At 39.9% G+C, this 17,455-nt stretch overlaps 2 protein-coding genes across 5 annotated transcripts in view; one reads left to right on the top strand and one right to left on the bottom strand.

Moving 5' to 3' along the window:
• Positions 1-5,813: 5,813 nt before the first annotated feature.
• Positions 5,814-17,455, bottom strand: part of RunxB (Runt related B) — a 29,966-nt gene continuing 18,324 nt past the window's right edge. Inside the window, exons 4-6 of the mRNA XM_017174634.3 lie at positions 7,005-7,169; positions 6,016-6,936; positions 5,814-5,964 (exon numbers count right to left, since the gene is read on the bottom strand). Coding sequence (XP_017030123.1) covers positions 5,891-5,964; positions 6,016-6,936; positions 7,005-7,169 — 1,160 coding nt within the window. The 3' untranslated portion in view covers positions 5,814-5,890. The remainder of the gene's footprint in view (positions 5,965-6,015; positions 6,937-7,004; positions 7,170-17,455) is intronic.
• On the top strand, positions 7,581-9,306 carry LOC108080054 (uncharacterized). 4 transcript variants are annotated; one of them, XR_011445635.1, is made up of 3 exons: positions 7,581-7,722; positions 7,781-8,956; positions 9,007-9,305. XR_011445635.1 is itself a non-coding variant. In XM_017174635.3 (2 exons), exon 2 carries the CDS (start codon positions 7,846-7,848, stop codon positions 8,845-8,847), a length of 1,002 nt encoding a protein of 333 aa, XP_017030124.1. In that variant the 5' UTR covers positions 7,584-7,742; positions 7,798-7,845; the 3' UTR covers positions 8,848-8,987. The 4 variants fall into 4 exon arrangements, 1 of the variants encoding a protein (XP_017030124.1); XR_011445634.1 differs by having other exon boundaries at positions 7,584-7,742; positions 7,798-8,956; positions 9,007-9,302; XR_011445636.1 differs by having other exon boundaries at positions 7,599-7,742; positions 7,804-8,956; positions 9,007-9,306.

The following is a 17,455-nucleotide window of genomic DNA, read 5'->3' as shown; positions in this document are numbered from 1 at the left end:
TGCTTTTCCATTTTCCCCGAAGTTGTCGCTGACCGCAACATCGCATGTTGTAGGTGCGCCAATGACGCTGATTTTCTGTTCCGTTCCTGCGAACGCTGCACATTATTAACAGTTCCTGTGACAAAGCTGGAAAAGGAGGAAACGCGGGAATGGGAAATGGGGGGGGGGGTAAACTAGGTGGCGGCCACCTGTCATGTTACAGGCGACGCTGTCGCTTCGATGTCCTTTGCCGGCCGTTCGCTGTCCAACAAAATGTTTTGTGGTTCCCGTTCCCGTTTCGCATTTCCCTCCGCGCTTTTCCTATACCCCTACCCCTAACCCACCCCTTTTTCCGCTTTTCTCGCTCCAGTTTTTCCAGTGCTAACCGTTACCAAGTTTGTGATGCCGCCGGCTGCTGGTTGTTGTTTATTTTGGCTTCTAGAAAACTCATTCCCTGTGTGTGTGTTTGGCATTTAAGTGAAATTGAGAAATTTTTGGCAACTCGAAATTGCACTTTAAGTGGGTGGGGGGAGGGGGGAAATCGTAATGGGTCTTAAGAAAAATTAATTAAGGAAATTAAGGTAGTTTTCAAGAAACAAAATTAAAGCAACCTGACACCTTTAATATTAGAAAATTATAAAATTATTTTGCTAAACAGAAACTATTTTGCCTACATTTCCTTACACAAAAGGCTTTCCTTTTTGCCCCCTTCCATTGGCTTTCCCTGCCCCGATTTTCCAATCTGTGGAATGCGACAAAACTGCAACAATCAAGCAATTTATTAATAATAAGCACAGCAATTAGCACTGCAAGTGATTTGATGGCAGTTGCCAGACAGAAGCCGTGGCCAAACACAAGCCAACACACGTCTACACTGGAAGAAACAGGCTCAAAGTTACAACAATAATATTTAAATAAATATATATTTTCTGTAAAATTAGAGGGGCCTTTTCGGAAAGCTTAAGGAAAATCATTTTAATATAGGAAAATAAACTCTGGAATTTAATTTTAAAAAGGAATTGTGGAAAGAAACACTAGAATGAAACGCTGGAAAGGAACACTAGAATGAAGCTCTGAAATGGAACACTAGAATGAAACTTCGAAATAGAACTCTAAAATTAAACTCTAGAATTGAACTCCAGAAAAGAACTTCATATAACTTCTCCAAAATGGAATTTTTAAATGGAACTCTAGAGTCTTCAATAAAAGTCTAAAATGGAACGCTAGAACGGAACTCTGGAATGAAACCATGGAACGTTACTCGGGGATGGAACTCTAAAATGGATTTTTAGAATGGAATTTTGGAATCGAACTCAAAAATGAAACTGTAGGAAAGTAATATAACTTTAGAATGGAGGGAAGGGAATTCTGGAATGAAACTCTAATTTAAAATCTTTTGAAACGAACTCTGAAATATTCCATTTATTAAATTTCCAGCTACAAATTTTTGCCTAAATTTATTTAACCAAAATAAAACTGAAGATAGTTTTTCCAACAATTTCGAAATATGTTCTTAGCCTTTTTCTATTGATTTCCGATTGATTTTCTCCCAGTGCACCCCACTGACACTTGACACAGGCGTCATAATAAACATGCGTATGTATATGTACGTGCCCCAATACCTACGATAGTCACACACTCATACAAATATCCTGAGCAACAATTTGCAATAAACTGAAGTCACACCAGGATAGGGGGCAAGGCGACACTTAAATTTATTGCACGTGTGTGTGCAGAGGGTGAGTGAGGAGGGTGGAAGGAGGGAGGAGTGTCTCTAATGATGGCATAATTAGCAGCAAACGGCAAATTCTGTCATGCCTCAGGACTCAGTCTCCAAACTCAGTCTCCATCGCAGTTTCCCCCTCGTTCTTGGCGCTTGAAAATGACACAAAGTCAAATTACTTGGCTGGGAAAACCTGTTCATGGAAGCTTGGGGGGTGAAACATGTTAATTGAAAGCCCACTTATTGAAATGAAAACGCGATTCGGAGATTCACACACGGCCAAGTGTATATGCAGAGAGAAAAATTTGCAGAAAATGATGATAAAGAATCAAGGGAAATTAAAGACATATTTTAAAATGAATTTTAATGAAAAAAAATGAAAGAACCCTTACAAAAGTTTAAGAATATCCTTTAAAATATATGTATATTCCAAAAGTAGAAAGCAAACCTTCTTCCTGTGTATCTATTTATATATATATTAACATACCACCGCTCCTTCTGGCTGGACAACAGTCCTGTGTGTTTGCTTGTGTGCGTGTGTTACCAGGACACTCTCGCAACGAGTGGCCATAAAATTTTCTATTTAACGCTTGAGCGACAGTCGAAAATGGTCGGGAAATTTCAGCCCGGACAGATGCTTTAATTTCGAACCTGTTCGACCTCAAATACGATATGAAAGTTTCGTCCTTTTGTTGCAGGCAACCCAGGAGCTGATGCTGGCCAATGTCAAAATGCTGGTCGTCCTGGGCAACAGTTTATTAGGTTGTGTCGCAGCCGTTCCTTAAGATTGCTCCATCCCCCACAGCCGGCCAATGCCGGAATAATCACCTCTCCCAACCACCCACGGTTGTCGCCATCCAAATGCCAGTCATCATCTGAGGCAGAAAGGACAAATACAAGGACGAGGTAGCCAGGACAACGTCTTCAGACATGTCAAATTGGCAGGCAGCTTGAAAATCTCTGCCTTGGCGAAAACAACAATGGGGAAAACGACTAGAACATACCTCTTAGTTTAAGTATTCATCAAGGATTTTGAATAAAGGAAATTTTGGTAACCTTATCAAAGAAATTAGCTATACATTTCCCTGTAATAACTTAAAAAATCTTTTAAAATCTATACATCTTTTCCAGAAAATCTCTGAAATACATTTTTAATGACTTTCCATTTCTGATGTCTATATTTTTTATACTGAAAAGTATCCCTTCTCCTTTATATTTAAAAAAAAAATAAAATAATAAACCTAGATGCAGCTGAGACTGTCAGGAGCTTTGACCATGAGCTGGATAAAAGTAAGGACCTGTCGGTGTCAGAAAAGGTGACACGAGCGAGACAAGGTTACGTTGATAACGATAAAGTGGAAAGTGGAAGTGGAAAATAGAAAAGGGCGGTGAAAAACTGACGAAAAGTCATAGAGCGAAAGCCGAAAAGCAACCCCCAAGGAGGACGAGACGGTACATCTCGTTGCCTTCGTTTCAGGTTATTCATTTTTAATTTCTTCGGCTCAAAAAGTATTCACACACGAGTATGTGAATTTTTTTGGGGTTTTTAACGACATAAAAAGGAAAAGGATACAACTCTCGCCGATTTGTCAGTTCCAACTCATAAGGCAGAGTTAATTTTCGGCCATTTGTTTCAGATTCGAGCACGCTAGATAAACCCTTTCCTTGCACACTCACGACATCTCCCATAATGGGGTTCCCCGGGTCACATATGGCCGGGATTAGTAGAGGAGCACTTGACAAATGAGGTATATGTTCCTGAAAAAATATATATATTTAAGCTGCAAATAAGAAACTCTAGCTTTGAGGGAATCAAGTTAAAGGCAAGAGAAAAGGGGTGACAATTTTATAGAATTTTTTAAGATTTTAATTAGAAATTTAAATAACCCAAAAGGAAATCTTGAAATACCATTTCTTATAACCAAGTACAATCCAGCAGACTTACTCCCTAAACAACAACTTATTTCACCAAACCTTTTAAATTTAAAAACCCCTACTAAGTAGTATAAAAAAGAGTTAACAAAGTCACCGACCAAATAAGAATAAGATAAATAATCTGGAATAAAGACAAGTGATTACATTAAAATCCCAAAAGAGCTTTGGTGAGGGATAATCCCTGTATTTTCCGGGCTGTCTTAGAAGCCATTCGCTAATTGTTTCTATGCTTCATTAGGCGGAGAGGAAAACAAAGGGAAGACAGAGGGGAACAACGTAAGGTGATGAAGAAAGGCGCACGCTCTCTTGGATCGCCGCCAAGCTCATTTAATATGAGCTCGGAAAACTCATTCATTATTCGCACGACTTAAATAAGCTGCTGGAAAACACATCACAAGTTGAAAGTCTTTTTCCCCGAGACCCTTTTTCCGGGTTTCTTTCTCTCCGCGCTGGCGCTTTTTTTCGCTTTCAAGTTTGACCATTTATTTAAACTTTTTATTTTGGCGAGATTTCTATTTGCGCCAAAAGACTCTCCCGGCAATAAATTCAATTCTCCTTTTCGCTATTTTATTTTATTTTATCTTTTTGTTAACCCCTTTAAAGGATGTTTTTTTGTTGGGGCGGGGGTGAATTAATTTTCTTAAAAGCTTTTCTTGGCTGCGCGCTGATTATCCCAGCGTCAGTCTCTGTCTCTTTTTTTTTGCCTCGATTTTCCATACCCTTGAAGTGGGCTTAATACTGGGCTTGGTAACGAAATCAGGGCAATATTGTGGCCAAAACAATTCCTGATCTGCATTAACATATTATGGCTTATTGCGGGATATTAAAAAATTAAATGAAAATAAATGTTTTATAATCATTTGTCTATTAAAATAAAATCTATAAACAAACCTTTCCACATACAAACTTTAGCTTTTCTTCCAAAATTTTATTCACCCTTCAAATACTTTTAGTTGAAATTTTTATTAACGAATCTTTGGCACACTACTCAAGTAACTTATGTATGTACAAGTCATCTGATTTGATTTTTTTTCTGTCAGTGTATTTCTGTCTGTGTTTTAGTATATCTCTGATTCAAGTCTGTACTTAAATTTATTTTTAATAAATTTTAAAATATGTATATATTTATTCATTTATTTCGTTTTATTTTTGTCTTGCCCAAAAAAAATGGTATCTTCTTAAACATCTAAAGGTAATGATCTTGCAATAATTATTTATTTAGGAGGGGGAAATACAGAGCAATATATATATATATATATATATATGTATATATATATAGTATGTATGTTCAATGTACACAGATCTCGTATCTATATATTCGTATATTTATTATGTGTGAGCGGCCCCCGCCGTCAGCTTAAATATTTGATTCTTAGGGTCATGCTAATTGATTTAAATTCGATATGTGAGCCACTTACATTAGTTGACAAAAAAAAACTAAAAAAAATTACATAATGCAAGGGTTGCTTCTGGAATTCGTCTAGATCGAGTGTTGGAGAATCCGAAATAAAAGAATATTACAAATATATTTATTGGATATCAAGTTTTCATAATGAAAAAAATCGATTATTTAGCCAAAATAAATTTATATCGAAAATGTTGATATTTTGTATGGAATTTGGGTTAAGAATTGCGGCTCAAATTATCATAAAACACAATTAATTAATTATAATATATGAAATTTAAATTAACAAATGTAATTATTTTGTTATTGAAGTATAAATCGATCAATATAAATATTTATCGATAATTTAAATTAAATTTTCTTCGACAAATATATAAAATAAAATATTCTTCGGTTATAAAATATAAGGATTAAATTAACAAAAAAAAATCGATCGATTTATCGATTAATATCAAAGTATATGGACATAGATAAGCTTTTTATGTAGAAAATACATTTTAACATATATAAACTTATCGCTTGATCGAGGCATACATTGATTAAGATCGATATTTAAAGATATACTCTTTCAAATAAAACAAAATCGATAACAATCGATACTTTTCAAACATCAACACCAAGCTTTTAACAAATTCCAGCTACAATCCCCGCCCAGTTGCGATATGGCGACTATTCACTACACCACAATCGAACTGTCTCTATATATTTTAGCCTTGACTGGCCTAGGTGTTCCGCTTTCCGGCAGCACCACCCACTGCGTTGTCACCACCGCTGCCGCCGCCGCCGCTGTCGCCAAGGTCATGTCCTTGGGCCGCCAGGCAAGTGCCAAGCAAGGCGGCCGCCAGCCGCTAGTAGGGGCGCCACACATCCCCTGATGGTTTGGGGGTCCGTGTCCTTATGGGACCACCGCCCAGGCCCACACCTACGGCCCCGTCCACACCCACGCCTACGCCAACGCCCAAGGTGCCAAGACCCAGGCCGCCACCGGAGGAACCACTGGCTGATCGCGAGGTGGTGCTCACATCGTCCAGATCAATGGTCTCCACGGGTGATGGCGATTGCCGCGTGGAGCTAACCGGCGGCGAGGCATTCGGATTGGCATTCTCTGCATCCGGGGGATTGTGCGTGATCAGGGTCACACACCGTTTGATTAGATTGACGCCGTCGTGATCCGGATTGCCCAATCCCGTCGCGGGTAAGGACGATCCATTGCCACTGCCATCCAGTACACGTTCGGGAGCCACGTTCGCTGCGGCCGCTGCCGCCGCATTCCTCAGCCAGGGTAGATCACTGTAGTTGCCATACAGCTGGCTGTAGAGCCACTGGCTTGACTGCGGCAGCAGGGGGCTCTGAAGGAACAGCTGGGCGGCCAGGGCGGGATTGAAGCTATGGCTGGGGGCAAAATGGCCGCCGGTAGCTGCTCCAAAGCCACCGAACAGATCCGTGGGATTCTTGCTGCGCTGAATGAGGGCGGTGAAGGCGCCACCCGATCCTGGTGAACTCTCGCCCAGGGATCCCGCCGTAGGGCCACCGCCGCTGTTTAGTCTATTTGTAGCCGCTTCCGTTTCTGCTTCTGCTTCTGCCTCAGCATCCGCATCCGCTTCCGCCTCCTCCTCGTCGTGGGTGAGCGGTGAGCCCTGCTGACTCTTTCGCGGCGATCCTGTCACGGAAATACTATCGCTCTCGAAGCCCGCATCAATGTTGCTGTTGTTGTTATTGTCCTGCCGCAGCAGGGTCAGAGGCGGCGGCGGCGACGAGGTTAACGGGGGCTGCACAAAGGCGCTTAGCTGCGTGCCACTGGTGGTGGTGGTGGTCGGCGATCCCTCCGGACTGGTGGTGCTATGCGCCAGCTGTTGGTGGTGTTGCTGTTGCTGTTGCTGCTGCTGCTGGTTATCTGTGGGCAGGAAAGGAATATTTTTATATATTTTATATATCTTTGATCCTTAAGGAGCCCAAACTCACCACTCAATCCCCGCAAGGTGCTGGCCGTTGGGAAGGCGGCCGCTGCATGGTGTCCGAAGAAGGGGGCGGCGGGAAAAGCGGCCGGACGACCGCCCAAGGTCATGTGGGCACGCCAGTCGGGCGCATGCAGGTGACTGTGCATCCCCACCAGGTGATGAGCGAATCCTGCAAGGAAAGATGTAACAAAAGTTGTGTTAAAATTATGTATTTATTAGGTATGGATTTATCATGTAATTTTCATGTCTTATTAGGTCTATATCGTGTCACCAGACGATTCAATCTAGCCAGGTCTGCACCTGTCCGTATAAAGACCTAGATCTCAGAGACTATAGAGCTACCAAATTTGGCGATGGTTAGGCATATTAGGCATTAAAAAATACCAAATTAGTCATTAAAATCTATGGAGTTAATATACAAGTTAATATAACAGTAAGTATAATAGTTATTATAACAGTTATTATAATAGTTATTACAATAGTTATTATAATAGTTCATAAAATATACTTTAGTTAGTTTCTAGAGAATTTTGTTGTATGAAAACCGAGTTGTACTCATGTCATGAACTAGTGTGTCTGGAAAATCAGAAAGGTAGGCTCTGGAAAATCTGTTATAAACTTTTACAACGAAACCTTCTGGGTCCACGTTAGGTCGTAAAATCCAAATTTTATTTTCTTTAAGAAAAAAAGAGAAAAAGCTGGAGGACAGAAGAGGAGCACAAGTAACTTAATACAGACCAAGGTACATAAGGGATAATCATGTACAAAATTTAATTCCAGAACTCATATAACCCCAGCCTTAGCAACACTCATAGGGCAAGGTAAGGTAACGTAGGCAAACGACAATGTCCTCGCCGCCCAAGTCCCCGAGGTCCTTGCCACAGAGGCCTACTAGGACCTTGGCGCCTAGGACCTCGCCGCCTAAGACCTCGCCGCCCATGTCACCGCCCCCGCGGCCCATACAACCTTCCCAGCCGAAGGCAAGGTCCACGGGCTCTCAACAGACGGCAAATCAGCGGGCACCAACTCGCAAGGCGGCAATGGCCCCGGCGCCCAAGTCGCCCAGGTCCTTGCCGGCCAAGTCCAAGTTATCCAAGTCCTTGCCGCTCAGGTCTCCGCCGCCCAGATCCGTAAAGCCCATTTCACCGCCGCCGTTCAAACAACTACACCCACCGGTGTCACACTCCACAGGCTCCCTTCACCAGGGGACACCACCTCAAAGGGCGGCGTTGTCCCCGGCCCCCATGACACCCAGGTCCTTGTCGCCCATGACGCGGCCACCGCCGACGCTCAGATCACCGCCGCCGCTCAGGCCACCGCCAACGATCAGGTCACCACCGCCGCTCAGGTCACCACCGTCGCTAACGTTACCGCCGCCTGTCAAATCACCGCCGCTGCCCAGGCTCTTACCGCTCATCTCATCGCCGCCGTCACTCAGGTCACCGCCGACACTCAGGTCACCGCCGCCTCCCAGGCTCTTGCCACCCAGTTCCTCGCCGCTCAAGTCACCGCCACCGCCCGTTCAACCGCCCCAGCCAAAGTCCACGGATCCATGGACACCACGTCGAAAGGAGGGGATGTTCATGCCGCCCATGTCACCCAGATCCTTGCCGCTCAAGTCACCACCGCCCAGGTCATTGTCGATGTCCCCGCGATGTAATCAGACCGGCAACAGCAGCCGGAATGGGGATCCAGGACGCATGCCAAAAAAGAGGCTTCCTGATCCCGCCAATATGAATATCCTGAAGGCCGCCTTGCGAGTGGTCCATGAGATGGACTCTGCCAATCTGAAGAAACTGCAACGTCATTTGCGCTGTCAAATGTCTGATTACAATTCAAGATGTTAACTATACTATTTAGTCACATCAGAATTCCAAAAAATTAATTTTTATCAAGACTTTTTTCCACAAGAAAGCGCCATACTTTAATACTCAACAAATGTATGTTAAATTAAAGGTATAATTATAATTATTAAATGTCCTTGGGAGTTAATGTCTTTTATTTAGAATCGAAGGATAATCCGGACCAGACAGGAGCCACAGATTGGCAGAGCCAGGGGGACAATGCCAAGACCAATAGCCCCGAAATCTCTCACAAAAAAAAGGGCAAAGGACAAAGGCCAAGATTGGAGAAATGAAAGAGAGGGAGATGGAGCCGTGGCCAGCAGCCTCGTCTCGACCACATATAGCCCACTGTGCAAGACCAAAAATGCTGCCGCACATTTTGGTTGCTGCAAAACAACACCGACACACACGGGGGTGGTGGCCAAGAGGAAGCCCCTCCGAAGGCGGCCATTGCTGCTTATGTATAGAGCAAGACCAGGGACCGAGTGTGTGTGTGTGTGAGTCCACCTGCCCCAAGACAAACTCCTAAATAAATTCATTAAAATTATACCCCAGCCGGCGGCGGCGATGCGACGACGGCGATGGCATCTCACTCGCTTTGTTTCCGTCTCCCTTTGGCTGCCTCTGGCCAGGTCCATGTGGCCGCCATCAAGTGGCAGCCCACAGTTGCGGGCAGAAGGGCCAAGGAACTGCCACTGCCACTGCCAGTGCAATGCTCCTTCAGGCCTTGGGATTGAGGATTCAGGACTCTCTCTCTCTCCTTGCCAGAAGATGCCAGAGACATGGAGACATGGGGCACACTGAGCAAATATTAAGTATACGCCACCGAGGCACCTATAAAAAGTCTTAAAATGTCTAGCTAATTTTAATTTTTATTTAAATATTTAGCTTATTAATAAATGTACTAATTAATACATATATTTATTACAACATTAATGTCAGACCCCTATTTTCTTTCCGTGTAAACTGGGGACAAGGAGACTGGCCAAAAGCTTAAGAAAATGCCAAGACGAAGCTACGACATGGAGAGCCAGAGAGAGACAGAGAAAACGAGAGAGAGAGAGAGAGAGAGAGAGCTGAGAATTCTCCGCCAGTCGACCGACCACAATACACTCACATGCTCCGCACTCGCTTACTCTCTCTCTCTCTTTCTCTCTGTCTCTCCCCCTCTCGCTCACTCCCAGCTAGCTATCTCTTTCGGCTGGCCTGTCTCCGTCCCGCTTTAACACACTTAAGGCCAAATACTTGGCCAAGTTTTGCCAAAGTTTGCAAACCAAAATTTCACCGAAAATGTGACACCAACGAACCAACCAAACGAACCACTGCTGCACCGCCTTCCTCCGCTTTTCCACACACATTTTGGATGGCATTTTCCCCCACTTTCCACCTCCCACCGCCGCCCCAATGTGTCTGCTGAGACAGCATCCTCGTCTTGAGGCAGCTGGCTAAGGTTTGCCTCTGGTGCATTACTTGATTGGCATTGCTGCATGACATTTTCCATTTTCCATTTTATGTTTTCCACCTACCTCCCTCCCCACACGCACACATAACACATACACACACTTATAGCCATTGAGATCGGTTTAATAGTGGGAAACTGGGTCAAACAAGCAAAAGTTGTCATCATCATCTCAACGTTTCTCAGTCTGGCCTCGTCTTTTTTGACAATGCAAAACTTTGACTCAGTCAAAACAAAGGACTGGAAAAAACAATCAATGAAGAAGAGGGTGGGGGAGAAATTTCCTAAAAGGTAAATGGGTTTTCCCTGCACTTATAGGTACTATATAGCCATATAGATGTCATTGAGAAAGCAACTTTCGTCGAGGGGCCATTGTCTGCCCGAAGAAGAGCCCTTTTGAAATTGCTCAAGTTTTTGCATTAATTGTGCCAGGCACAAAGGAGGAGATTTAGGGGAGTCCCATATAATAATAGCATTAGGATATATTAAGAAATGATTTGAGAAACTTGATTATTTTTGGAAATTTTTAAAGGATATAGTAGTTCAATCCGGCCAGTTCAGACATTTAAACTATGTACCCTCATTAAAAATAAGAATATTTGTAAATGTTTGCATATTTGTAAAAGTTGCGACAGAAACAGAGAAAACGATATGTCTAGATCAAGGCGGCTGTTGATGCTGATCAATTATATATGTATGTCGCATATGTCTTCTTTACTTTTTAAATGTTATTGAAAACACCTTTCTTACAAAGAGTCATTGAGTTAAGTCAATGTTGACGGACTTTACATTCTAGTCTCAAAAAGTAATGCCAAGTTTTAAGTACAAATATACATATTTAATATTGCCTTAAATGTTTTCTACATTTTTAAATTAAAACTTCTATAGGTTTCACCAACTGGTAACAACATTTTTATAGTTTGGCCATAGTTTTGTGTCACACAAAATGGCAGCAGTTACAGCCCGCAAAACGGCGACGATCGCCAGTTGGGGGGGGCGTCTAGAAACTTCTGCATAGTTAGCCCTTCCCACCCCTTCCCACCCCTTCCAACCCCCACCTAATCACCCTTCCTCCTATCCCCCCCTCCTGGCTTTTTTCCACTATTTTTCTCTCGTTTTCCCTGCCTCTCTTTATGTTAAACCCACTCTATTTTTTTGCAGCTTCTTTATATTCCCAAACCTTTACCTCCGGGAACCCCCTAAGCACACACACACACAGACATATAGAGAAATCGGTACCGCCCACGATTTCGAGTGCTACTTAAAGTTAGCGCCAACGCTGACTGCGACGTTGACTGCGACAGCGACTTTGGCAGCGACTGCGGCAGAGACAGCGGCAGACCATTGAGCAAATTGTGTTTTCCATATAATATAACATCACGTCGATTTTGGGTAACCCAAAACTATGTACATATGTATGTCCAAGGCCCCCTCCCCCCACCCCCACCCAGCTAGAAAGAGAGAGAGAGAGTGTGAGAGAGAGAGAACGTGGAAGAAAGAGACACAGAGACCCGGGAGTGAGAGAGAGAAAACGAGACCCCATAACTGCAACCTAAATATGCGGTCCTGTAAGGAAACCCTATGTGCGATAAAGGGTTAGCCGCTTTTGGTGTCAGTTTTGGGTTTGCCATTCCTCGGCTTTCGGCCGCCGCTTTCCCGCCGCTTTTCCCCCACTTTTTTCCATCTCCAAGTTTCGTTATTCGTCGATGGTTCTGTCTGTGTATGGGTATTCCCATTTGGGACAGGCTCAAAGTCGCCTCCCACGGCGACTCTCGGAGTTCTCTCTCTCTTCCCGCAATTCTTGGCCCCCGTACATGAGTGAGTGTTGGTAGGTGTATCGGTGTGTGTGTCCTGCTAAGTGTGTCGGTGTGTAAGAGCATAACGCGGTGCCATTGGTGCGCCGCAAAAAGCTTTCATGAGTCCGGCTTTCTTTTTTTCCCTTTTCTCTGCTTCGCTTTCTTTTCTTCTAGATTTTCTATTTTCATATTCTTTTTTTTCGCTTTTTTTTTGGGTACCGCAATGTGGGGAGATTCTGGTTGGTTGGCAGAAGGAGAAGAAGAAGGAGATGGAGGAGCAGAGGAGGTAAAATAAGCCTGTTTATGGGGCGTATACTTGATGCAGCTGCTGGGAAAACTTAAGGAAAAATAGGAATACAGCACTTTGGTCAATGAATCAGGATTATCACAGACATTTTCCATGATTTTAATACACTTCTATAGTTTGGGAATTTAAATTCTTAATTTTTAAAAATATATTTGTGGGATTTTGTTTCCTTTTTACAGCTTAGAATAAAATTAAATTCAATTCAAAAATATGAAAAAAACTATTAATTTAAGAAACCATTTAATAATAATTCTATTAACACTTTATATGTTTTTAAATATTTATTTAAATATGTTATTATTATATTAAAGTATAAAAAGAAAGGAAAAGAAGCAAGGATAATATATTTTAAATAAAAAAATTAAAATTATAACATCATATTTAAGAAAACATAAATATAAACAGCTGAATAAATATCTAAAAAACTGTTTTAAGATAATATTTAAATTATGACACACTTTTCTTTTCGAGGGAAAGCCTTTAAAAATTAAAGAAAGCTTTTTAAGTATGGAACTAAATACATATATATATGTATGTATATGTATGTATTATAGGAATATAACCTGATTTTTAAGAGAATAAACAAAATTAATAATTATTTAATAATTATTTAATATATAAAATATAATACAATAAATAAAATAAATTCTGTAAAACGTTGAAAAAATCAAAAAATATTTAAGAAGTATTAAAATTATATAAAATAAAATAAACAAAATGTTAACAAATAAATTTAGATAAATTAAATGAAATTTCAAAAAAAAAACAAAAATATTATAAAATTTAAAACCTTAAAATCTAATTTTAAATAAAAAGAAAAATCTCTCAAGACTTAAATTACAATTCATTTACTATTTCCCGGTAATAGTTATTTCCCAGCGACTTGCCGTCGGCAAATGCTCAGCAATTTCCACGCCACCGACGGCATTTCGCTTCCGTTGGCTGGGCGGAAAATACCACCCACCGGCGGAAAAGTCCACCCGACCATCCAACGAACCGCACGCAATGAAAACGAAAGGCGCGCCCGAAAAGCAGCAAAGAAAATTGGAAAAGCAAAACAAAAACAAAAAGCAAAGGAAAAAAACTCAACGGCGCGCAACAATTTCCCACCACAAGACGTTGCCTTGGAAAAACAGAAGCGCCGAAGAAAAAAGAAACGTAAAAAAAAGGAAGGCAGCAAGCAAAAACGAAATGGAAAAGTAAAAGAAAACCAAGCCGGTTTTCTAACTCACCACAAAATAAGGGAAAAGCAGGGGGTGGTGGCGGGGGTGGTGCTACCGTTGCCGATTTTCCCGACTTTGAGCCAGGCCGACGAATCAGGGGAAATCGTCGTAGTATATGGTTCACATTTTCACTCGAAATGGCTCCAGTTTCACTCGAAAATTGTGAGAGCAGAAAACTCGAGTTATGCGCCGACGCCGAACGTAAATACAAACACACACTCAAAGGGAAAAGCGACGCCGACGAGCGTCGGAAATGCGAGCAATGTAAGGAAATTCTGTTGCTGTTTTCCCTTTGCTGCATTTTGCTGCTTTTCAGCGCGGACACCGCGTTGGCTGTTCAACTTGCCGCCGGCTTTCGTTTACTGTTTTTTGGTGTGTTTTTTGTTTTATTTTTTATTAATATGTTTTAAAAATAAAGGAAGATGTATAAAATGTCAGAAATTTTAATTTATATTTATTATTATTATAGATAAACATTTACTGAACTTATATAGTTGAAATTAACACAACAGAGTACTTTTTGTTTATATTTTAAATCAAAATTGTTAAGAAATTAAATATATTTATAAATTGTGGAATATCAAAGGTTGCTTGTATTTAAAATAAAAAATATTCTTGGGTATCTGCATATTTTTATTTTAGATTAATATTTATTTCCTGAAGATTTAGAAAAGTTTAAACACAGAATATCTGGTTTTTTCTTTGAATTTTGTATAAATAAAATACTTATAACTAGTCTCAGTTGCTTATGTTTGTTTCTTTTGAATTTAAAAATTAAATCTATTATAAAAACAGTTCCTTATATTTAGTACATGTAACCCTTTACTCTTAATAAATATTATTAATATTACAAAATCCCTCAATCAAAAATAACTTGAAAGGCAATAAGACCTTTCCAAAATATTTTAAAATAAATTAAATAAGAAAATGTGTTTAAAAACAATCAATCTTTATATGGATAAAGAATGAATAAGTTTATATATTTATAAATACATATTTTTCTTTTTTATAAAAAAGAAAATATTAAAACAAATTATTTTCCATAGTAAAATGATTAAGGCAGGAATCAGGCTTGTGTATTTATTTACTACCATAAACAATTTCACTATTTTATAAAATTTTTTAACATTATTTTTCCAAGTTACTTGTTTCAATCTCCTCTCAGAAATTTGTTTAAATACAATTTAAACCCAAACTGTAAATTCTAATAATAACCTTAAAGTTATAAAAAATTAAAAAATAAAAAGAAGAAAATAAAAATATTTAAAATACCTGAAAAAACCCCCACCTTAAAAAACCTGCCAACGTTAAAAAAAAAAAAGCCAGGCTACAAGGTCTCAAAAAAACAAGTTGAACAATTTTCTATGCCAATTTTCTACACCAAAACGAACAAAAAATATATATATATGGGAGCAAGTTAATAAAGACCTCCCAGCCCGGCAGCTGTTGCCAATCACTTATCGGCGGCATTCGCCACAGGTGAAAGGTCGCTCCCCCGCCTCCGCCCCCTGTCTTTCACGCCCTCTCCTCCGCCAAAGTGTCAGTCATATCAGTATTTACACGTATTTGTTGTAGATTTGCAAATTGTTTTGGCAAATTTGTTGCTATTTTGTAACCTCGTGATGGGTAGGGGGAGGCGTTAGATCCCTGGTAACGGCATCTGTCGACCTACCCCCGGACCCACACCCCTTGGAAAAAATACCTACCCACTTACACACACACACGCACAATAGGCACACAAATTCACCGTTACACAAGTGTTGTCAACACATGCGTTCAATAAGTGAGACACACAAGGATGCTTACCAACAACCCCACGAAAGTACACTAGGAGAAAACTTGTTTGACGAGATTTACTTTTGAAAAGCATTCTTGTGAGACTTGGATTGTGATTTTTTGGGTTTTTTATAATATTTCTTAGGTTAAAAATACATAAGATATTAGATATATATATTATTTATTTATTTATTTTATTTATTATTAAAGATAGAGAAGTTTACAAAACTAAACTAACTTAGTTGGTAAAGCGCTGGCAACAGGGCCTTCGGCTATATATATTATAATATCTTAAAGAATATATAGCTTATTGCTTTTTTTTTATTAAAATATTTTTTTAGGAAAATATTTTAGGATTCTTTAATATATATTTCAGACTGGAAAAGGATTCGTTATGATATATCGCTCTTAATATCGTATCCAAAATATTGCAAAGTTTAACTAATTGAATTTCTAAATATCTATAAGTATCGCTTTTACTTTAAAATATCGATATTAATAATTTAAACATTTTTTATTATATAAATTTGTATATTAAGACATGTTTCCTACCGATTATATAAACAAAGCTTTGTTTTAAAACGTTGTTGTTCTTCATGCCAAAAAAGGTCAATTAAGCAAAGTTAAATATCAATATATCGATATCCCCCAAACAGGAATCAGGAGAATTATTAAAAAAATAATAATAAAATATATAAAATTCAATTTCTTTTTTCGTTTAGTATATGATTAAATAAATTAATTAATATTAATATTATAAATATAAATTAATGCTAACATAACCTTATCAATTATATTTAAGATATATATATTTATTTTTTTCTCAGTGTACACGCACGGCCCTCTCAAGGCCAAGGCGTAAACAGGCCGCAAGTTATTACCGAAAAGGGGCCAGCGAAAAAAAATCATGTAGCATACTTCTCAGCGTTGAGAGGGTGGCGGCAACAAAAAATGTATTTCACTGGCATTTCGGCAAACATATTTTCGCAAAATGTTGTAAATAATTTTAAACGCACACCTTGTTGAACCCTGACCCACCCCCTGAAAATTTCCCATTTTGGCAACAAGGACCCACGACCCTTGGCGTATTAGTGTCGCATTGACACGTAAATTGACATGAAATTGAATCAATGCTGTAATATGTCCTTGGGGGAGGTCCCTGGGACCCACAAGGACAATGACTTTAAAATACGCAACTCCCTCTAAATATATATATATATATATATATACAGATCTGTGTGTGTGCGTGTGCTTAGCTCTCGTCTGGCAAATTGAGCTGTAGGCCATAGCCCCGTGACTGTGCAAATTTGGTGAGTCTGTCTGCATGTTTGATTATACGCACTAAATCATCTCATTCTTTCCGTTTTTGCCATTTTTTGTTCGAGGGTGCTGTGGAGTTTATTAACTTGTTTAAAGGCCAGCCGCGTTTAACCCTTTAAGGGCAGAGCCACCCCCTGAGGGGCTTGGGCTTGGGCTTGGGCTTGAAGGAATGAGAGTGTTGAGAAGGGTTTACATATACATTTTAAAAGAAATAATACAAATAAAATAGGAAATACCTCTCTCTATGGCTGGCTAGTTGAATTTCTCACATTTAACGCCCCAAATACACTCAATTAAGGGGTAAGAAGTAATTGATTTGTGCTCCCCCTTGATTGGCATTCACTTTCTGAGCCATTGAGGCCTCAACACAAAAAGCCTAAGCCCTCATTCTGACTCCCAGACTGGCCAGGATCCGAGCTGCATACATATACATATGTATTTATATTTGCTCAAGGGTTGAGAGTCAACATACTTTGATCTTTGCCTTTGACGGCGGCCCAGCCAAAAAAAAAAGAATGAGCAAAAAAAAGGGGTTTTTAAATAAATAATCTTAAATAGGGGAAAATTATGCACCACGTATGTACATACAGGCATTGTCTTGCCACTTTTCGTGGAAATTAACTCAGGCAGAAAATTCATTTACAACATTAGCGCCAACTTTTTTTTTTGCTCCTTCTTTATGACATAAATTACATCAAGCGCAAAATTTTAATATAATTTTCACTAAAAA

Source organism: Drosophila kikkawai, chromosome X (assembly GCF_030179895.1).
Source record: "Drosophila kikkawai strain 14028-0561.14 chromosome X, DkikHiC1v2, whole genome shotgun sequence".
NCBI lineage: Eukaryota > Metazoa > Arthropoda > Insecta > Diptera > Drosophilidae > Drosophila > Drosophila kikkawai.
The sequence above is the reverse complement of the archived record's forward strand: the minus strand, read 5'-3'. Positions and strand labels throughout refer to the sequence as shown.